Source organism: Rutilus rutilus (assembly GCF_951802725.1).
Source record: "Rutilus rutilus genome assembly, chromosome: 13".
Taxonomy (NCBI): Eukaryota; Metazoa; Chordata; class Actinopteri; order Cypriniformes; family Leuciscidae; genus Rutilus; species Rutilus rutilus.
The window spans coordinates 32,343,134-32,366,406 of NC_140218.1; the positions used below are offsets into that span (position 1 = coordinate 32,343,134).

Sequence of the window (23,273 nt, forward strand, 5' to 3'; positions counted from 1 at the left end):
AAATATTAGGGTGTCATGGCATTAAGAATCATATAGCCCAATTTATGTCCCTAGTCTTTATGTAGTTTGCTCAGGGTGAAATTATGTGCAGGTCAAATGCAGGATTTCATAATCAGACAACAGTATTTTTTTGTAGCTGCAGCATCTCTCAGTGGCCGGCAGGGGGCGTGGGGTCCATAGATTTTCTAGGTCCATTTTCCTCCAAGCAAAGAGGAAACGTGAGTCTGATGAAAATAAATGAATTGCTACTTTTTTCATACATTAAGTGAAAAACAACACACTTGCTTTTATTATCAAAGTAGACAGCTATAGTTGTCACATGTTTTTAATCTAGTCAATATTTTTCAGGGTCGGTTTATTTTTTTATTTTTTTAAAAAAGAAGACAATTTATAGACACAGACATTTCCACAGTATCCAGTTAATTTAACACATTTTAGCATGGCACAGCAATAGATATAAGCTTTTTGTCATTATTATTTAAATAATAGATCAGCTGACACGTTTTGTAGCCTACTACAGCACATCTGTCAGTGTCTGATTTGTCCTGCCCCTGTCATTCCCACACACATAAATTTAAACACGGATGTTTCTGCTGGAATCCAGGATGAAAATAAACTTCACCAACAATGCTGGAAACTCCTTTTACACACTTTACATTCTAATGACTGTGCAAGATACCTGCTACCTGCTATTTGTGCTGATTTTACGACGACTTTCTCGATCTTGTTTTGTCGAATTTTTCATTGTTTACGCGCGTCTCGAGCTCTGCTGCGCGTCACCGTGTAGTTGCACGGGCGCGCGCTGGCAGGAACACATCACTGCACCTCTCACAGGTAATGTCAACATTTCCACCTGAACAAAACCTTTCAGATTCAAGCCAGATTTCACCTTGCTGTAGAATAACTGAATTTATCCTGTATGAATTCGCCGCAGAGGTGTGTATATCAGCTAACTGGGAACGTTCTCAGAACTTTAACGTTCTTCCATTGACGTTAATAGAATGTTCGTTCAAAGTTATCTGGTCTTCAGTAACGTTCTCAAGACGGTATTTATACATCGTTGTTTTATGTTTTAGTTGGACAATTCAAACCAAGTAGCCTAGAGTTTGAGTGCATCTTTCAATTTTTTTTAAACTATATGATTATTGGGTAAAACTTTACAATAAGGTTCATTAGTTAATGTATTAACTAACATGGACTAACAATGATCAATACATTTGTTACAGTATTTGTTAATCGTTGTTAACGTTAGTTAATAAAAGCTGTTCATTGTTCATGTTAGTTCACAGTGCCTTATGTTAACAAATACAACCTTTGATTTTAATAATGTATTAGTAAATGTTGAAATTAATATTAACTAAGATTAATAAATGTTGTAGAAGTATTGTTCATTCTTAGTTCATGTTAATTAATTAACCTTATTGTAAAGTGTTACTGATTATTGTAGGTATTGACTAGTAGCATCTTCACAGATGATTTGCTTTAAATTGAAAACCATCTTCCATTCCCATGTCCATAGGCTATAGTTTTATGACTTTTTTTTAACCTGTGGAACACAAAGTTATCAAAATGTAAAATATTCTCTTTCCCATAAAATACATGATATACACTTGCTGTCAAGTTCAATTTTGCTTAATTTATTAAACACACACACACCTTATATTTTCATGTTTTAATAAACTTTTTTATGGGGATATCCACTTACATTAACCCTAACCTACCCATCATAGAAAACTTTCGGTAACACTTTGTTTTACAGTGTCCTTATGTTATATAGACTTACCATAGTAATAAGAGTAAATGATGCATAATTGCATGCAATTAACCCTCAACCAAAACCTAATCTTACTCCTAACTTTATAGTAAGTACATGTTGTTAATTATTATTACTCAGTACTTAAAGGGATACTCCACTTTTTTTGGAAATAGGCTCATTTTACAACTCCCCCAGAGTTAAACAGTTGAGTTTTACCGTTTTCGAATCCATTCAGCCGATCTCCGGGTCTGGGGGTCCAACTTTTAGCATAGCTTAGCATAATGAATTGAACCGGACAAGACCATTAGCATCTCTCAAAAAAATGAACAAAGAGTTTCGATATTTTTCCTGTTTAAAACTTGACTCTTCTGTAGTTACATCGTGTACTAAGACAGAAAATGAAAAGTTGCGATTTTCTAGGCTGATATGGCTAGGAACTATACTCTCATTCCTGCGTAATAATCAAGAAACTTTGCTGCAGTACCATGAGTGAAGCAGGCGTAATGATATGACGCAGCACATGCCGCCTGATAATAGGCTACTGAGCTGGGGACTATTATCAGGTGCTGCGTCATATCATTACGCCTGCTTCGCCCATGGTACTGCAGCAAAGTTTCTTGATTATTACGCAGAGAGATGCTAATGGTCTTGTCCGGTTCAATTCATTATGCTAAGCTATGCTAAAAGTGGGACCCCCAGACCCGGAGATCGGCTGAATGGATTCGAAAACGGTAAAACTCAACTGTTTAACTCTGGGGGAGTTGTAAAATGAGCCTATTTCCCAAAAAAGTGGAGTATCCCTTTAAATGTATAATTAAACTGTAACAATGACACCTTATAATAAAGTGTAACCAAACTTTACGCATTTTTACATTTTCAAAAAACATCACTTGGTGTAGTATGATTTATAAGCTGTTTTCCTCATGGAGACCAAAAATGTCCCCACAAGGACAAGGATTTTGTCCCCATAATGTAGGGTTTACCTGAAACACACACACACACACACAGTTTGAACTTGATCCTCTTGCTCAGGCCACATATTACACTTATATAAAAAAACCTGCGGGGGTGTTAATGTTTTGTTTTTTCTTTCCTTTTCTTTGGTCATATCTTACCTAGGGCGACAAGTCAGCCTGGGCCACCACTGGTTCACCCTCAAAAAAAGAAAATAACATCTAAATTAAAATATGTCTGTCTATGAGCTTGAGACACATGTCAGGTAAAAAATACATTGAACAAGACTTTTGCAATCTAGCCAGCATGGAGTGCATGATAAAGGTTGGATGTCCACAATACTTTAAGAGGCTATAAGAATTTGCATGTATTAAACACTTTACTATTGCCAATGTGTGAACATCTTGTAACGAAACAAAAAATGAGACCTTCCCCGACTTACTAATTGTCTGTGAAAGCCTGTAGACTTATTTTTATGTGAAGGACTCTGCACGTTTTTGCCAGGAAAATCTCTTATGCTTATGCTCGTATGCTCTTCCGTTCAATGACACATGAAACGAATGCTAATGAAAATTTCAGGATAATGCAGAAAGAGCCATTCTGTTCTGTTAATGTCAATGTGCCATGCAAAGAAAAAGGATTAATTCAAACTATAGTCTCACATAGCCAGTACTACTGTATATAATCTATAGCAGGGGTGATCAATCCTGTTGGAGCTGAATTGTGCAGGTAGGTAGATCGCCAGGAACAGCATTGGGCACCCCTGATCTATAATCTCAAATATATATATTATAATCAAATTATCATAACTGTGTAATTTCATCTGTTGACATTCATCTAAACGTCTCTTTCAGAAATTTGGACGCCGTCAGGATGTTTGTTAACAGTATATCGCTACAAAGGTATTTCCAACTTCTTTTTACTTCTAAGCAAAGAACGGAAAAGAACTTCGGCTTGAGTATATCGGGGCCTTGAATCACGGTCAAGCAAAAGCAATTTTGGGAACTCTTGGGAGATTGGTGTGGTAATAGAGAATGTCATGGTAATGGATATGGCAATGGTAATGTATTTGGTCTCACAGATCTATACAGGTGGAGCTGGGGAAGGTGTAGGGTTTCTGAAAGTGCGCTGTATACTGCTAGCAGCAACACCCCGGTATTTGTTTGAATGTTGAGCCGCAGCTCATTGGACGCTGATGCAACAGCAACCAATCAGCTGTGCCATGTAGATAATGATGTGATCGCTACCAAATGAGTCAAAGACTTATCAGCCTGCACCATCTGTTTCATGCCAGAACTAGGTAATAAGTTGCTCCCTGCAGTCCATGTATCAGCCACCGTCATCACTAATAACAAGGGTTTCTGGATTCTGCTGTACAGCTCCTTTAAAAAGGATTATTTCTTTAAAATACTTAAAATACAAAGATGCCGTGCTCACATGTTGACCTTTTGTGACAACATGGCACCAAATATCACTCTACGGGCCAGATTTACTAACAGCTTGCTCCATCACAAACCCTCTTTTGGAGTTAAAAAAAAAACTACTGTCAGGATTTACTAAAGACACACAGTGAAAAAAATAGCTAGGAAAAGTATGAAGGTAATATGATGCCATAAAGAATCGCATGCGCAGGATAAGATTTGTGAAAGTGTGCATAAAATTGCAAGCGTAAATTAAATTTGCATGCGCAAGAGAAGATTTTTAAATTGCCTTTCAAGTGTAAGAAAAAAAATATTTGCAGCATTTTACTGTTATTCGTACGGTTAATTCATGTATTGTGAAGCTGCAGCTTCATGCTAACGCAAAATAAATATGATCTGTATTCTTCTGACTTTCATTTCAACAATTCATTCTCGTGGCCGAAATGGTACTTCTAATGCACACATACATGTTAAATAAATACATAAATCATGATTGATTAATAAGCTGTGCACCATTAGGCTGACAAAGGCTGACTGACATTCATACTGAATTTCGAGCTGGTGTTAATGTTATTTAGTAAATCTGTGTATAAACATAGTATAAACATATGATGTCATGTCATTTTTGGCACAGGTTGGGCAGAGAGTGCCGGTGAGAGGAGAGCTCATCCTCCTGCCCTCCTGTTCACAGTGAAGGACCTTCTGCATCAGTCGTAGGCGTTGACCATCAGAGACACTAATGCCCTTGTTAAGCAGTGCACAGATGGGTGCGCAGCAGGGGCAGGGTATTTTTAGTGTACATTTTGGAAGGGTTTCTGCAAACTCCTTAGCTGATGATTTTGTGACCTTTGAAGGTCACTTCACAGACTCTTCCAACAGACATAGATGGAAAGGCTTTGTACTAATATCCCAGCATAGGTTGTAATGGCGAGTCTTACATTTGCTCATGCTGTTAATAACTGGCTCTGTGATTTGAACGTTTAAACAGTTAAAGTGTACAATTTCTGTAAAGGTATTAGATGATGTTGGCATGCAAACATGTTTGATTTATCAAGCTGTGCCAGTTGGCAGTGCCGATCCCTTACCCTCCATCTTATTTATTTCCTCTGCTCAGTGCAATAAGCCCTTCATCATGATGTACAAAACTAAAAATGTATGTTAACTTTTGCAAGAAAAGAAAAAAAATCCCAATTCTGTACAGTATACAGTTAATAAGACTTGTTTACTCTGCTTTCGGGATTTTCTGACCTTGTACACGTGTTTATGTGCTTGAAGTGGAAGCAGAAAAGTAACATCTGTGTGGCCGGGCTCAGCACTTATCTAATGGTTAGTTGGGGCTTGTTTGCAGATGTGATTTGGCAACTAAATCAGGCTAGAACAGCTGCCACACAAGAGCAGATCATGACCCCACCAGCGCTCACAGACACCAGACATTCACAGAGCTCCAAGCTGAGTCAACCAGAGGTGTGTGAGAGACGGAAACGAGATGGCAAAAAAAGTCCCCTCTGGCTTTGATTTTTTTAGCAGCTCAATGAGAACATGATGAGCTCAAGAAAATATTCAATATAGCTGTTATATTATGGTTAAATCTGGAGAGATTTACTCCACATAGAACTCTACACCTCTACACAGGCCAGTTAACACTATGCTATAGAATAAACTGCTAGCTTGCTAACGGAAAGGCTTTCTGAAAACAAAGAAAAGGAAATGTTTAGTTTGGCCATTTATAGATTCTGTAACACCAACCTTATTTTCCAGCACTAAAGTAATTTCCTGTGAATGTTTGACCTTAGTTGTTATAGATAAATAACTGTAAGTGCAGTAAACGGTAAAACTATCTGTGCTTCCAACCAGTGTGTTTATGTTCACGATAATAATTTAAACTGACTGTCTGTTTGCACCAAGTGTGAATAGCCTACCGCCCACCTTTGTCTGATTGAACCTGACAAAAATACAAAAGAAACCTTTTGATAGCAAGAAACCTTTTGAAACCTCGTTATCAGCTCGTTATTCAAAATTAACCACACATGTATACATCATCAATCCTCCTACCCTGATTCACTATGGTAAGTCTGTGATAAGTGTTATATTTTAGACCAAGTGGGATGGTTTTCGTGGGAAATTGCGTATGTGCGTCACACGCTTTTTTCGTCTTATCAGTGCCGGTCCTAGACTTCTGGGGGCCCTAAGCAAAACTTTGTGATGGGGCCCCTGTCAGTGCGTTCATAAAAAACCCCAAATTACCCCCAATCTCTTAATCTGTTCTTTCAGGGCAGTTTCAATGTCAACAAACAACAGTGGGTTGAAACAGTCAGTACAATAAAACATTAAATTACCAACATGACATCATGACTTTGCGTAAACATACACGCCACTTTCAAGTCAAGTGGCGTGTTATCTATACGCATTTTGAGCTATCCGAGTGTATGTTCACGCCGAAACTAACCGTCATCTTCCGCGTGTATGTCTACGCCGTTAAATGTCCGAGCGAAACGGAGCAAAATGTATATCTACATCTGGGGATCGATATTTTTTTTTCCTAGGATGGTAGGGGAAGACTCATAAATGGTATTAACCCCAGTGACGGGTAGGTTTAGGGACGGAGCTGGGGTAGGTCATATTTATACAGTAATGTAACGTTAAGTCAACGGCGTTGATAAACACGCTGAAAAGCGATTATGCGTGTTGATAGCACGCCAAAAATGGAAATACGAATTGGCGTGTCATACATACGCCATTTCATGAGATCAAAAATACAAAAGAAAAAAATATACAAATGAAATAAATTTAGCCTACAACTAATAATAGTAATAAATAAGCCTACTCTATAAAGTAAATCAAATGTAAAAATAAAACACTGCATAGTGGTCACCGTGAATTATATATACAATTATTCTTATTAAAGTTATTCAGTGAAAAGCAGTGAATGATTCTATTGATTACTTTCCCAACTGTTTATGTTCCAGTTTGATACATGCTCTTAATCACTGGTTTGGAAGCTTCACAAAGTGTGTTTCGAAAGCACCCATCACTACTTTAAGGTCAGAGTCATCTTGGGAATGTACTTGGGAATGTATTTTCAGTTATGTGAATACAGCTTCTATCCGGTATGATGTGATGAAATCACATGACATTGATACAATGTTAGAGTTTGATAAGTGACAAACCAGTGGTTCGATCACTAGTAACTAATCTTTTTTTTTTGTTTGGTTGTTGTCGGCCTCTGTCAAATGGGACTTTTACGGTTCTTTCTGTGTTTATAAACCCATATGGCTGCTGATGGCCAGGGGATTTGTCTCTGCTACTCTGTGCACACTAGAGTGGATGACCCAAAGGGACAGGCTTTTAATTTGGACTCTGGCATCTCTATGTCTGAGGGCTTCCTCGTCTCTGCAAATCTCAGAAGCTGTGCCAAGGAGAATCCCCAAGCTCCACGGGCCAAAATGCACAGAATGCCAAAGATGGAGAGCATCCTTTCCTGTCATATCCATACATGGAAAGTCACTGAGTTTTAAGACTGCAATTGAATAAAAAAATTATGTGTTTTACAGTAAAATAGTTGGATTAGCCAAAACAGTGTCAGTTAAAAAAAAAAAAAAAATACTATATCGGTCTCTGAGAAACAGCTTCTTTTTTTCTTTTTTTGCATTCTTTAGGAAGTAAAAATAGAATTTGGAAAATAGTTTCCTTTCAGCAGCCCAGTAAGCTGAAATTTCTTCCCATGGATTGAACACGGAAAACTTGGGAAGAGAGAAAGAAAATAGATAAAATAAATAAATATGACTGGTTGCCTAGTTATAATAGAATATTCTAATATTTTTAGGTTGTATTCGTACTGACGCACAAGTCAAACTATGACGTAGAGGAGGGTGAAAACATAAACCTCTCTCAGTGTGTGACTATAAACATCTATCTATCTATCTATCTATCTATCTATCTATCTATCTATCTATCTATCTATCTATCTATCTATCTATCTATCTATCTATCTATCTATCTATCTATCTATCTATCTATCTATCTATCTATCTATCTGTCTGTCTGTCTGTCTATCTATCTATCTGTCTGTCTGTCTGTCTGTCTGTCTGTCTTTGTACATCCATCCAAGGCCTGTAACCTTTTTTATCAACTCAACATGTGTCAAAATGTCTTTACGTATTTTTCCTTTTCTAGTTTTAATTAATATTAATGGATATATAAAGCCGGTCATTAAAGCTTTCAGATTTCACATTACTTGAGGACGGTTGAACCTTCCTCTCATTTTAAGTATTAGCAACTTTATTTGGTGGCTATTCTGATGTACTTCCAGTGACAGGGCATTAAATGGTGCTTTTAGGATTATTATTTTTTTTTATAGGCAGAGACATATAATGTCCCGATGTGGGCTTGTCCTGCAGTAAATTCCTTTTAGGTCATAATGGACACTTCCTATTAAAGGAAAATCCTGCTCCATAACATATCTTTTAACACACGCACGACATGTTATGGGTCTTTCTTATCAGGCAGTGGTGGACTATTGTGAAGAAGCTTCTGGATCCTGATGATGGATTGATGTTTTGGACTTTTGGACTTGTGCCCACTATAATTGAGCCTGCAGCCATGTGGCGCTAATGTTTAGTTGAGCGAGGTGATCCTCAGCTTATATCACTGATCTGCCTCTGCCACATTAATCCCCTTAATATAACCATCCTGATTCCCAACCAAGCCCAGAATCACCTGCTGTGGATCGGGTGTAGCCCAATGCAATCACAATGCACTTTTTTTTGCCCCACTTCATTTTAAATAATGGCTCAATGTCGACAGAAAGAAAATGTAGACTCACATGTCTGTTGTTTTTTATTTAACGCTATATGTTATGGATTTATTCATTTATTTTTTTCCCAATAGCATCACCAAATATAATGTACTGTTTAAAATTATTTTTGTTGTGCATTTTAAGTAGAATCTTTTACAGAATACAAAATTAATGTTTTTGATTACTAAGCTGTTCAACTGCATCTCACCTCATGGAAGGGTTATAATCACTTTGAGAATTCCCCACTTAAGTCTTCAGTCTATTAATAACACAGACAAAATTGTTCAAAGGACAAATGGCGTTATTTAGGATTTACACGCTTAGCCTTTAATGGCTTTTGACCCTCATATTAATTTCCTTTTGAGTGACAGACTGATTAAGGAATTGTAAGCATGCTTGTTATGGAAACATTCTGCTTGTGATGTGCAGTTAAAACCTTTAAAAGGGTCATGTATTGAGAAATATCATTTCCCTTGATCTTTTGATGTATTAGAGGTCATCATATTCTAAAAACTAGGTATCAAAACTCAAAACTTCCTTGTTAGTCCAAAAATAGCTTTTATTGAAACCAAACTCAGAAAATGACTCGTTTGGGATTTTGTCACATTATGTGTGATGAAAGACCACCTCTGCAGAAGAAGATCAACTCCTACTTCTACATCATTGTCTCTTTAGCCCCGCCCACTGATTCACGCATTTCATGTAATAGTAAATAAGAGAGACGCAAAAACAGGATTACTCCAGTAACTAAAAGATAGAGACACCTCTGAGGATTACAATTACTCTCAGTTTAGTCTGTCTTAGTTTCATTTTCAAGGACTTTTAGTTTGCTCATCTTTTGTTTCCTGTTTTCTTTTATAGTCTCCTTGGTTACTCATTAATTAGATCCCACCTGTTAGTATTCAGTTCGTCATCTTGAATATTTAAGCCCTTCAGTTCCCTCTGTTTCTTTGTCCGGTATTGTTGTATTTGTGCATGGCACGTTGTTTTGATTGTGTTTCATCACTCTTAGATTACCTTAGTCACTTTGATGAATAAACTTCTATTCGAATTACGTCATCGTCTTCATCCTGGGGCAAAACGTTACAAGTGAGTAACAGTGTTTTTACCATGCATCACTATTTCTTTTTCTTTTATAGATAGAGTATTTATACTGTAGCGCTGCAGTCAAACTGAATGGTTGTGATAGGAGGCGGAGCTCATTTGCATATCCATGGCTCCGCTTATAGTAAATAAAGCAAGGGTGTAGTTAGATTCAAGCTATTTTAATTCAATTTAGGCATGAAAATATTATTTTCATCGGAAAAACATTTAAAAGGATACAATTATTGACTACAGGGGGACTTCATTCATTCATTCATTCATTCATTCATTCATAACACCGTAAGTCATCCTTTGTCAATTATTATTGCGGTAACTCCAAGTACTTAATTATTTTAAAATGCAAAACTGTTACCCAATTATAGCAGTGGGTGTTTACTTCCAAGTCTTGAATGCGGCAAGCCTATCAAATCAGTGTTTGAATGAGAGGCTCAAAAAGGATAGAAAATAGTTTTTTACTTCTAAATTAAGATGTTTTTGGAAAAAAAGTGGAACTCAGAGAACATTGCAAAAAAAACAAAAATGCCCAAGGACAGAAATGAGCAACTGTTTAACAATCTGTCACATGGAGATGGGCCGTCTTTGACTGCATTTTAAAGGACCTGGTTTAAAAGTGTAATAGAAGTCACTGTTTGATTTAATGACCAGACAGAGAGAAATTGATGAGAGCGTTCAGTGTTTGAACTGCAGCCCACAAGTCATTAATCATGTCACATTACCGCGGCGCTGGCCAGTGCATAATTAATCTCTCTTAGCAAGAACAGACCAGACATGGATAGTTACAGCATGGTGCTTTTATCTGAGAATCTATTATGGATTATCATTTTCACTAGGTTTTCGCTTATGAAAGTTTAGGTGTAATAAATATAGTCAGTATAAAGTTAAAAGCGTTATTTAATTTGAATACTTACACTTTGAAAGGCACTTTAAAGAAGTGTTCTGAGTGGTTGCCAGGGTGTTGCTAAGCAGTTGCTAAAGTGTTCTGAGGGGTTGCTTGGTGGATGCTTGGGCAGTCTGAATGGTTGTAGGGAGGTTGCTAGATAGTTGCTCAGTTGTTCTGCAGCAGTTGCTAGGTAAATGCTAGTATCACGTAGCCAGACCTTCAGACTGATGGCAGAAGGTCTGGACTCTATTGCAGCTTTCATTGGCCAAGGACCGCCCAAGAGGACGTTTGACCGACATGCAACGCAATAGGGCTGCTCGATTATGGAAAAAATCATAATCACGATTATTTTGGTCAGTATTGAAATCACGATTATGTAACACGATTATTTCACATGACTTTGGGAACGTGTTGCATTTATTAAAAAGACACGGCAACACTTTACAATAACGTTAATTAGTTAACATTAGTTAATGTATTAACTAACATGAACTAACAATGAGAAATACATTTGTTACAGTATTTATTAATCTTTTTTAATGCTAGTTAATTAAAATACAGCTGTTCATTGTTTGTTCATGTTAGTTTACAGTGCATTAACTAATGTTAACAAATACAACCTTTCATTTTAATAACGTATTAGTAAATGGTGAAATTAATATTAACTAAGATTAGTAAATGCTGTAGAAGTATTGTTCATTATTAGTTAATCTTAACAAAGGTAGTTAACTAATGCTAATTAATGAACCTTATTGTAAAGTGTTACCGAAGACACCTTTCAACAATTCTTAAATAATCGAAATTTGAACATTTATTGTACTTTTTGAAATATTAAAATAAATAATATATAACAGATTCAATGAGTATTTTAATAATTCCCGCAGGTCTACCACTTATATTGAGGGAAATTCCCCCCCATACATTGATTCACTTTAGCGTGTAGATTGTATGAGTAGCCTAAATGAATCCACACAGATTATAAAATCCATTCAATAATTTTAAAACTTTCTCCAAGACGCAATTTCACAAACCGCGTGAGTGTTCAGCCAGAGCCCGTCTACGGAGAGCCTGCCCACTCCCTATTAAGTCCTATTGTCCCGAATTTTGGTTATAGTTCCACCAGAGTTCCACTGGGGGCGATCGCCCATGAGTGCAGAATGAATGGGAGTCTATGGGGCTAGACGGCTAAATTTGTCTCTTTCACCCGATTGCCGTTGAGAAATCTCAGATTCGATAGTAGGTTTTGCAAGTTCAACATGGGCTATAGGTCGAAAGTTGAATGAACGAGTACTTATGTCCTTTCGATTTCTTACAGATTGAGTTGTTGTTGCCCATAACACGCTAGCATTCTGCTAATTGGTCAGTGAAGGACTGATTACGACCAGAGATACCGCTTGATGGCATCGTGGCATCCGAAGCGGGACCAGAAACAAACAAAACAAAAACTCTTCTAGCACGTGTGTTTACCTGTGTCAGCTGTGTTGTCGATGCCTCGAGAGAAAAGAAAGTGCAGAGCGCGAAAGCACCAAAGTGACTGAAGGATTGCCGTAAAGCAGTATCTCTGGTCGTACGATGTGTATGACGTCATTGACACTTTAAAAGACTTTTTAAAGCAAATAAGTGACTCTAAAAAATCTAACACCCAGCAATGTGTAATTTCTTTGCATCTCCTTTCGAATACAATATTCAAATTACTAGACAAAAAATTATATCCTGAGAAAAGTGGATTTTGAGGGGTATACCGCCATAGACCTCCATTCATTCTGCACTCGTCCTGTGAGCGCCCTCATATGGAATCAGAGAGGAACTGCAACCATTTCGGAAGCCGGAAGTGTACTGAGAGTGAAACTTCTCGCCTTATTAGACATTCTCTGGTTCAGCAGTGATGCGTCTTCTCTCTCTCTCTGTCTCTCAAAATGCGCTGGACAAGGCAAGCGTCGAAACTACACTCTCGCGTTTAGGAGTCGGGACATGACGGAATTGTCACTTGCACAATCGGGCCAGCATTGCATCGTAACTTAAGTTTATCATTTTAATTTCTTTTAAAGTTTTATCAGTTTAAACATTCAAGCTGAGAGAGTTTACGGCTTCGGGAGGGGCGGATGTGCGCGTGCGCGCGTCATTCATAACACAAGACAAAATAAGAGCGTTCTTTCAAAACGGAACATGGCAAAATAATCGTTTTTACTCGATTATACTATTTTGGTGATCGTTGGGAGCAAAAATCGAAATCGAAATCGAAATTCAATTAATTGCACAGCCCTACAACGCAACCAAACGCAGTTATGTTTTGATCCACGTCATGTTTAGGGGCGTGAAAATGTAAAGTCGACGTTCCTACGATAACAGACCAGCGTGCATCTAATAAATTATTCATTCAAGAACATTGTGCAAGTTTACTGCAACAATGGAGCCATGACCTTCACATACATTTGAAAATCCAGTGTTTAGTTAATCCTGATAAGCGCTCATTGTCACAGTTTTAAACATGATGGCTTTCTTTTTCCATGAGGGGGTTTGGCATCACAATGGCTTTGTTTCCAGGCGGACTGTTAAAGAACGTGACACACGTCTCCCGGACATCCAGTAGAATAAAACCCAGATAATGATTCAGATTTAGTGTTTCCAGTTAAGTGTGCCATATGCATCAGACGTTTAGCCAACGGTCCGTGGGCGTGACGTCTGAGGCTGAGACTACCGGTAAATGCTAGGATATTCTTGGTGGTTGCTGAGTGGTTATTAAAGCTTTATAAGTGGGTCCTGAGTCATTGCTGGGATGGTCTAGATGGATGGATGGATGGATAGATAGGCTAGATAAAATGACAAACAGATAGATAGATACGGTAGACAGATAAAACGACAGATAGATGGATGGATAGACAGATGGACGGACGAGATAGATGGATAGATAGATAGATAGATAGATCAGTGTAGACAGACAAACAGCAGCAGTTTTCACAACAGAAAAAAAAAATCAGTGACATCTGATGCAAGCCACAAATCAATTCATCAAATCTACAGATAAGTTGATAGCAATCGTCTGTCATTTCAGTGACCTCCACCTGTCTGTGGATGATGGAGCTGATCTGTAAGTGTGGAGGGTGGATCGACGAGCCGGTGAGGTGTAGTGATCTTTAAATAAGCAGGCTCAGGACTGATGTGATATGTAACCGATCGCTCTGGCAGGGATTGATGCTGGATGATGTAAGGCACTGGTCAGGTATATTCAGCCTTGGTTGATCTGCGCTCATCAAATGTGTCTGGGCTGCACCGGTTCGGCGTTTCGACAGGTCGTGATGAATATAAAATCTATCGTATGACAGTTAACAGCTGTTTTACAAGGGCGATCAGATGTCTCTCCCTGTTAAAGGTGAGAAGGTGAGCCTCTGAGGAGAGATTGGTTACAGCGGTGCCTATATGGACCTCTATTAAAGTTTGATCCTTTAAAATCGGACTATTTTACTGTTGTGTGATAGCTAATTCTTCTCTCTTGTATTTTGTGTTTTTTTATATTTTTTTATATTTTTTTTAAACTTTTTTTGTCTTTCTCTGTGTGTGGGGGTGTGTGTGTGTGTGTGTGTGTGTGTGTATCGAAACAAATGTCTGTGTTTGTGTGCTTGCGTGTGTGTCTGTGTGCGTAGTTGTTTGCGTAGTGTGAGCTCTAGTTTCTCTCCAGCATAAGGTTACCCAATGCGGACTTTAATAGATTAAGCCACTCTGAACCCAAATGTAGAACAAGCAACAAGCAGAAACAACAGCCGGACAGGAGACCCCTCTCTCACGAGAGGTAGGCCTGTGTGTGTGTGTGTGTGTGTGTGTGTGTGTGTGTGTGTGTGTGTGTGTGTGTGTGTGTGTGTGTGTGTGTGTTCAGTTAAAAAAATGAGTATTTGGCAACATCTGTTCAGACACCCTGACATCCTAAATGTAAGAGTAATTTTGCTCTGAATTATCTGTAATTTCAATGTTTTGTAAATGTTAATGTTGCTTTTAATATCCTCTATATGCTCTACTATCATAAATTTCGAAGTGTGAACAATTAATTTGTCAGATTATTTTTTAGATTATACTGTTTAGACCTAAAATAGGCTTTTATATGAAACATTATTATTTTTTATATTTTTTATATTTTGAACTTTTTAACGGTCAAATATGACCTAGATATGTTGCGCGAGATTCACTGTTATAATATTCAATTTGATGATAATAGTTATTGTAAAAGTTATTGTTATTGTAAGAGTTCGTAAGATTGTTAAAAATGTCCAGCTATAGAACTGGAGCTAGAACTATGATCTCAATAACTATATTGAAATGATTTTCAATTTGAAAAGATCCTTATAGAAGTGATAAATGGTTCTTGATATGAAGAGGGTTCTTTGCTAAAACTAAATTTTTTTTTTTTTTTTTTTTTTTAGTGTATAGAGATAAATTACATAATATGACGAAACTAAAATATAGAATAGAATAGGGTCATATTTATTTGAATTTACTTCCATGACTTTCACATCATGTGAAACATCAACAAGAAATTAAATTGCCTAACTAGAATAGCTAATTATGAAAGATTTGATTAGATTTGTGTGATTTTCTCTGCCAGCAGTGGTGGTGTTGAGTGACCCTGAATATATTCCTGTAAATATCATTATCCAGCCGAACAGCGCTGATCAGCATCACACACTTCTCTTAATAACATTTTCTCTTCTGCTTTATTCTTTGTGTGCTTGTATTTTTTCCAAATATATGTAAGTATGTCCTGCTACATCAGTGTTTCTTCATTGTTGTAATTTATTTCCCTCGTAAAGCTATACAACTATTTAAAGTTATTTAATCGTATTACACCTGTTTTAGCTTCCTTACACGGGTTACCTGATCATTTAAGATTTTATTGTTGACATACAAAGCATTAAATGGTTTGGCGCCTATGTATTTAGATGAGCTTTTGAGACCTTATATGTCTTAGATCTTCTTTTAACAAATTGCTGGCTGTTCCAAGAACCAAATATAAGACTAAAGGAGACATAGCATTTGCTGTAACGTCTTCAAAGTTATGGAAAAGTTTGCCAGTGGATATTAGATCTGCTGAATGTGTGTCCGTTTTTAAATGTCGTTCAAAAACGTATTTGTAAAGACGTGCTTTTAGTATTTTTGTGTGTTCTGGGCTTTGGGTATATTTTATATTTGTATTACATTTTGTTTGTTCATATATTGTGTATAGCTCTTCATGAATGTATTCTTAATGATTCTTAAATTGTGTAAAGCACTTTGTGCGTTGCAGCGTTAAAAGTGCTACATAAATAAAATTTTACTTCGTTTAATGACAGTCTCTCTCTCTCTCTCTCTCTCTCTCTCTCTCTCTCTCTCTCTCTCTCTCTCTCTCTCTCTCTCTCTCTCTCTCTCTCTCTCTCTCTCTCTCTCTCTCTCTCTCTCTCTCTCTCTCTCTCTCTCTCTCTCCGTGACGCACATGTTCTCTGTTTTCTGGTCAGTGGCAGCTGAGCAGGATGACTCATTTTTGGCATCTTTAATTAAACATCTGTTTGCGCCTCTCAAACCACGCTCATATTGAGATTTAGCCTGTTAATGCAGGACTTTTAGAAACCTATAATACCTGTGCTGTACATGCATGAAATCAAATCCAGTTACACTTTATTTCGATTGCCCACTACAGACGTTCTACTGACTGTAAGTAACTTTGCAACTACATGTCAACTTATTCCACTAACCCGAACCCTACCAGTCTACTGATACTCTAATGAGAGTTAGTTGACATGTAGTTGCAAAGTTACTTTTAGTTGGTAGAATGTCTAAACTGGACCGTCGAAATAAAGTGTAACCTAAACCTAACTCCTGTTACACTTTTATTTCAGGGTGTCCTTGTTTCAGTGTAATTAACTACTTGTACTTACTATAGGGTTAGGGATAGATTAGGTTTAGTCTAGGACTAGTTGTAATTATGCATTTTACTATAGTAACTACATGTAACACGTGTAACAAGGACACTGCAAAACTCTTTATTTTGTTTGTTTATAGCCATTGTTTTTAGCATTGCTCTGTGGTAGCTAATGTGTTTGAAGTGGTGATTTCTAGGATATTCAGGAAGATTGTGGTTAACCAAGTCATGTTCATCCCTGATATTGTTGTCTCTACATTGAACTCAGAATCCTCTTTCAATGTAAGGCAATGGGATTTTGCATCTGTTTTTTTCATTGTCCACCAGGCAAAAAAGTCACTTAGTAATGTAGTAGATCTGAGGTATCATTCACATCCACGGTACAAATGTGTGGGACGAGTTGTATTCAATTTTAATGTCATTAGTCGTTTTTCCATTACAGATTTGCGCAAAACATTTGCGATATTTTCTAAATGTCGAAATGACGGCGTTTCCATTAAAGGTATCGACGCATTTTTCCATTTCATAACTCCTGACACAAATTAAGACATAACTGTCACTATAAGTTTCTCAGAATACAATAGTGGTCAAATACTGAAACTTGAGTCTTATATCTTTTTAATGATGTATAGTTTGTCAAGGTATAACATTAAATCTGATAGTAACTTTGAACTAAATAAATAAAAAAACGCTTCAGTGCGCCGACGCACTGGTGAAGCTTAACAGGTTAACCGATGTTATGCGACTAAAACATTTTTTTTTTCCTCTCGCGATAAGTCATTCCAAAAATCATGGCAATGGATGTTGGGAGGTTTACATATATCCCAGCCACCGCACTAGCCATTATTTTTAATGGAAGGAGACGTAGGCGTGTTATCCAAGCATTAGTGGCAAGGAAAGACCCTTATACTTAGGAGGGCCATGTATGAGGTGTTTCTCTCTCCTATCCACTTCAAGATCTTGAAAAATTGTGGCATTTCTTTGTTGTTTAGAATCCAGTATTCCAGTAATTCTTTTGTCTTTTATGATTTTAATCTTCTGTCCAAACATACCGCGTCATCTTTAAAAAATTATCGACTTTAACGTACGCCAGATGACCTTCAAATGCAAAAAAAAGTTTCCATTGCAGTTTTGCGAAATATTCCTTTTTTGAATTGCCTGAAAAACCACCTCATGCGAACGCTAAATGTTTTTTTACGTGTTTCCATTGGGCGCATTTTCAGTTCTCAGTTTAAATTTGCGCAATTTGAAGGGTAATGGAAATGCGGCTATTGGTTACCGGGGTTAAAACCACCAGAGAGAAATACTGGCTCTACACAGTCCTGTTATTAATGACTTGTACAGCTTGGCTGAAGGCATTGCAACATTTCCTCTGAACCCAATGCAGGTCAGTGGAATAGTAAGTGAATTAGATGAGGGGCGATTGTTTTCCCCACAGTCTTGGCCTTTACTGGGCCAACAGTTTCTCTTTCTCTCTCGGCTTCCTTGGCTCTGCTGCTATCTCTCGACTTCTCTTTCGGCGGCTCTCTTATTCTCCCACACCGCCTCACAGGCCAGGACTCTGGTGTCAAGTGTTTGACAGGGGTTACACATTAGCTGAGGTGATGTCCGGCCGGCTGTTGTGTCAGAGGTGTGTCACCATAGAAACGGGAAACGTCACATTAAGAACAGCAGGGAACCCGTCCAAATGTCCGGTCACATGTACGAAACTCGAGTTTGTGACAGCGAGAGGATATGGGAATGCAAAGAAGCTTTGCAACCTTTAGCATTTGAGTGTTAATATGAATGGGTGACTAGGTCACATTTTACCCCCCCCCCCCCCCCCAAAAAAAAAAAAACTGTTCTTTTAAATGTTCTTTTTTTTAATGCACTATTTATTATTGTTTTATAAAAACGGTATTATTTAATTAAATTAAACAGTACAACATATACTACCATGATGTATAAATACCTTTGGTTCCACTTTATATTAAGTGTCTTTAACTACTATTTACTAACATTTAAATTAATCATTTGATACAATGCACTTACAATGGTTTTACATTTTACATTGTACTAAAAAATACTTGCATGTAATTGTCAGTAATTAATATCTGTAATTACATATACTGTATCCCACTGTTAACCTTTCCCTTACCTCTTAACCCATCCTTAAAGGCCCACTGAAGTGCCTTTAAACGTGTAGCGTTATTCAGTGTGTTGACGTAATTTCCACTGAAACAGGAGGACAGGGCGGGACATATCAAACAGCTCCTCCCCTTTTTAAAATAGCCAATAGCGTTTAGTTTATATCACAACTCGGCCAGAGCCGTTGAGCTCGATAAAGCTGCAGTTTCCTCCTAATCTCTAACCGTTTCTCCTCCTAATCTCCTCCACATCGCTTTAAAATACAGCATTCTGTGCAGAATTCAAATGCTGATGTTTTCTGGCACACATTTGATCCGCTCTGTGCTATCGTGTCTCTGGACCGGAGCTGCGGTGTGAGACTGACGCGAAACCAGACTTCATTCGCCCCAATGGAAAGCATATTTACACTTTCTGAATCGTTCCCTATTCCCTAAATAGTGCACTATATGCCATTCACCATGTAGAAAATAGTAAATGTGTGAACAAGCGACCGATTTCAGCCGCAGATTCAGCATCTATTTATAATGTAGGGGGCGGAGCTTCAGATTCTAGAGAGCATTTGATTGGACAGAAGAGAAGTGCAGAGTGATGTCATCAAAATCATTGATCCGTATTGGCGGAAGTGAGAGACTGTAAGTTTTGAATGCTTATATCTTCTAAATGCGAATTTTGTCATTGTGTTGGAGCACACTAGATTATAGATAACAGTAAGACGAACATATTCATACTAAAAGCCAAAAAACATACATTTTGGATTCATGGGGATTTTACCCATACCACCCAACATGTCCCTAAACTTGTTCCGTATCCCACCTCAATAGCAGCACAAGTGTTTTGCAATACAACACAACAAGTGTATTTTTATGTAACTACATAGTAGTTAAAGACACCTAATATAAAGTGTGATCATACTTTTAAAATAGTTCATTTAATATATCATTATTTCTTTTGCATTACAGTAATTGTGAATTGGAGGAGGACATGTGTTTAATTCTCATAAAAACATTGTAACAATGAAAAAAATATACTAAGAGCTGAACATGTCAGTCCGAAAGAGGATGTTTAGTGTTTCCTTCATGGATTGTGATAGACTTGTGAAATTTGCCATCACTCCCACATTTGCAGTGTAAAGTAGATTATCAGCGAAAACAAAAATAACCCAGCAACGACTGGCATTTTTGGAAGTGTTGTGATGCTGACACCTCCCAAAATATGTCACCTTCACCAGCTGCTCTCCTTAGGGTTCGTCTCAGAGCGGTTACCAAGAAACAATGTGCCTCTCAAACACCATTTAATGAGTTTTACTATGCAAAAACACACTCTAACACTTCTTCTTTGTTTTGCAGGTCACAGCACTGTTGATTCTTCCTCAGTTTGTTGACCTTCACCTCAAAATCAAATGCAGAAGAGCATTTGAAGTATTAAACCAGTGATTTTGTTCTGGTGAACTGTAGAATTGGGCTGTTGTGTGATATCTGGGGCCACATGACGGTCCAGGCTGGAAGGATGGAGGTGGCGCTAGTCGACTTTGACAGTATGGAAAATATTGACAACTGTGTGGACAACTTCAATGACCCAGACTATCCCAATGAGATGACGGCTTTGACAGTAGAAATGCCAGAGTTTGGGCCTGGCAGCACCTACTGCAATACTGCAAAAGTGTCACCATATAAAGAGAAGACCCCACCAAATCTGGATTTACCGCAATCACCTGTCCTGCCCCCTCGCACAAGGAGAGGACGTGCTAGTTGTGCTAGTCTAATTTCCAACTGGAAGTTACTTTTGAACAGTGAAGGAACACAAAGTGAGACAATCTTCAGTAGACTGGCCAAAGAATGCTACGAGGACTTGTTTGTTGATAAGCGAGGTCTTGATGAGGGTGATCAGAAGGTCATCATCAACATAGCCGGTCTTCGCTTCGAAACCCGCCTGAGGACCCTCAACCAGTTCAATGAGACTCTTCTGGGCGACCCAATGAAAAGAATGGGCTATTTTGACCCAATGAGAAACGAGTACTTCTTTGACCGCAATCGCCCAAGCTTTGATGGGATCCTCTACTACTATCAGTCGGGGGGCAAGATTCGCCGGCCTGCGAATGTACCTTTAGATGTCTTCTCAGATGAGATCATCTTCTACGAGTTAGGACAGGAAGCCATGGACCAGTTCCGCGAGGAGGAAGGCTTTATCAAAGAAGTGGAGGTCCCGTTGCCGTCCAATGAGTTCCACAAGCAGTTCTGGCTGCTTTTTGAGTATCCCGAGAGCTCAAACGCAGCCCGGGGGGTTGCTCTCGTTTCCGTCTTCGTCATCGTCATCTCCATCATCATATTCTGCCTGGAGACTCTCCCAGAATTCCGTGAGGAGATGGATATATTTCCAACTGCTGGCTTTTCCTTAAACCAAACGCATCCCTCAGGTTCTCCTCCAAGCGCCTCCCCCAAAACCATCACCAGCACCTTCTCCGACCCCTTCTTCATCATTGAGACCGCCTGCATTATCTGGTTCTTCTTCGAGCTCCTGGTGCGTTTTATGGCCTGCCCAAGCAAACGAGAATTTTTCAACAACATCATGAACATGATTGACATTGTCTCCATTGTTCCCTATTTTGTCACTTTGATAACTGAGATCGTGACCACCACCCATAAGTCCAACACAGGGCAGAATATGTCCCTGGCCATCCTGCGAATCATTAGACTGGTGCGAGTCTTCAGGATCTTTAAGCTTTCCAGACACTCCAAAGGCCTGCAGATCCTGGGCCAGACACTCAAGGCCAGCATGAGGGAGCTTGGGCTGCTCATCTTCTTTCTCTTTATTGGCGTCATTCTCTTCTCCAGCGCCATCTATTTCGCTGAGGTGGACGACCCCAACACCCAGTTTGTTAGCATCCCTGATGGATTCTGGTGGGCTGTAGTTACCATGACCACTGTGGGTTATGGAGACATGTGTCCCATTACACTAGGTGGTAAGATTGTGGGCACTTTATGTGCCATTGCTGGGGTGTTGACCATCGCCCTGCCAGTGCCTGTGATAGTCTCAAATTTCAACTACTTTTACCATAGAGAGACAGAGCAGGAGGAGAAGCAGCCCATAGTTGAGACAACCGATGAAGCTTCAAAGTCAGGGAACAATACAAAACATGGGAGTAGTTCCTCTCTGAACAAGGCAAATGGGAAGTATTAAGTATTAAAACCCATAACTTTCATGAGCATAAATCACATTAAAAATCTGCAGGTCATATTTCACCCCAAAATCAAGAGATTATACACTGCCCAGCCAAAAAAAATAAATAAAATGAATAAATTCGCTGTTTGGATTCAAATAGGCAAATGCTTAAGAGTCTATGACTGGATCATTATTGATTATTATGTTTCTAATATGTTATATGTTTGGCAACAGTTCTTCTAACCCCAATTGATGGAGTGTGTAGCTTTTACTTTCTTAAACAACCATGTAGGAAGACACATCATGGCCATATTCCAGGATGACAAGGTCAAGATTCTTCAGTCTCAGACTGTGAAAGAATGGTTGGGAGGGAGTATGAAGAATCATTTAACACATGAATTGGCACCTTAAATTCATTGAAGGTCTTTGGGATGTGCTGGAGGTGACTTTACAGAGTGCTGGACTCTTGCATTGTCAATACAAGATCTTGACCAAAAATGTACCAAAAAAACATCACAACATTTATTTCCATCAAGAGGTGCATACATTTTTGGTCAATATCTTGTATGGACAATGCAAGAGTTAAGTATTTCTAAAACAAGTACTTCTAAGATGTATAAATACTTTACCATTCAAATAATTAAAAAAAAAATTCTTCTGTAATACGTTTTTGTGCATACAGTAATGAGAATTGAGGAATAACTGTAATGTAAATGATTTGTATAAAAAAAAAAAAAAAAAAAAAAAAAAAAAATTGGTGCTAAAAAATGCATAGTTTCCCTAAAGAAAAAAGTATCTCTATTTTTCTATTTATTTTGTGGTGAAAAATGACCCAGTCAGGTTCTTCACAGGTTTTGTGAGATTCAGCCAATGAGTTTCATTTTTAGTGTTTGCAAGATTTTTTGGGGGGGGTGAAACAGATGCTTATTAATGTTACCTAACTAATAACAGTTTCTCTGAAAACATAAGTAAAATAAATTAGATTTCCATCCGTGTTGCATAATCCTATTATTAAATAATAAAACAACTTAAACCATCTCATAATCTCATAAACCTATCACATCCTGTCCACTATGTGTAATTAAAAATGAGAGAATCACTCTAAAATTAAACGACAAATGCACTATCATCAAGTGCATTTGGGTGGCTTAATGTTTTCACCAGCAAATTACCGTTTTGGGTAACTTGCAAAA

General features: G+C 38.0%; 1 protein-coding gene across 3 annotated transcripts; it reads left to right on the top strand.

Moving 5' to 3' along the window:
* Positions 1-547: 547 nt before the first annotated feature.
* kcna10a (potassium voltage-gated channel, shaker-related subfamily, member 10a) lies at positions 548-22,803 on the top strand. 3 transcript variants are annotated; one of them, XM_084427734.1, is made up of 3 exons: positions 548-834; positions 3,565-3,612; positions 20,268-22,803. In XM_084427734.1, exon 3 carries the CDS (start codon positions 20,407-20,409, stop codon positions 22,096-22,098), a length of 1,692 nt encoding a protein of 563 aa, XP_084283860.1. In that variant the 5' UTR covers positions 548-834; positions 3,565-3,612; positions 20,268-20,406; the 3' UTR covers positions 22,099-22,803. The 3 variants fall into 3 exon arrangements, with proteins under 3 accessions (XP_084283860.1, XP_084283858.1, XP_084283859.1); XM_084427732.1 differs by lacking the exon at positions 3,565-3,612 and having other exon boundaries at positions 557-834; positions 20,268-22,797; XM_084427733.1 differs by lacking the exons at positions 548-834; positions 3,565-3,612 and adding an exon at positions 14,625-14,697.
* The last annotated feature ends 470 nt before the right edge of the window (positions 22,804-23,273 follow it).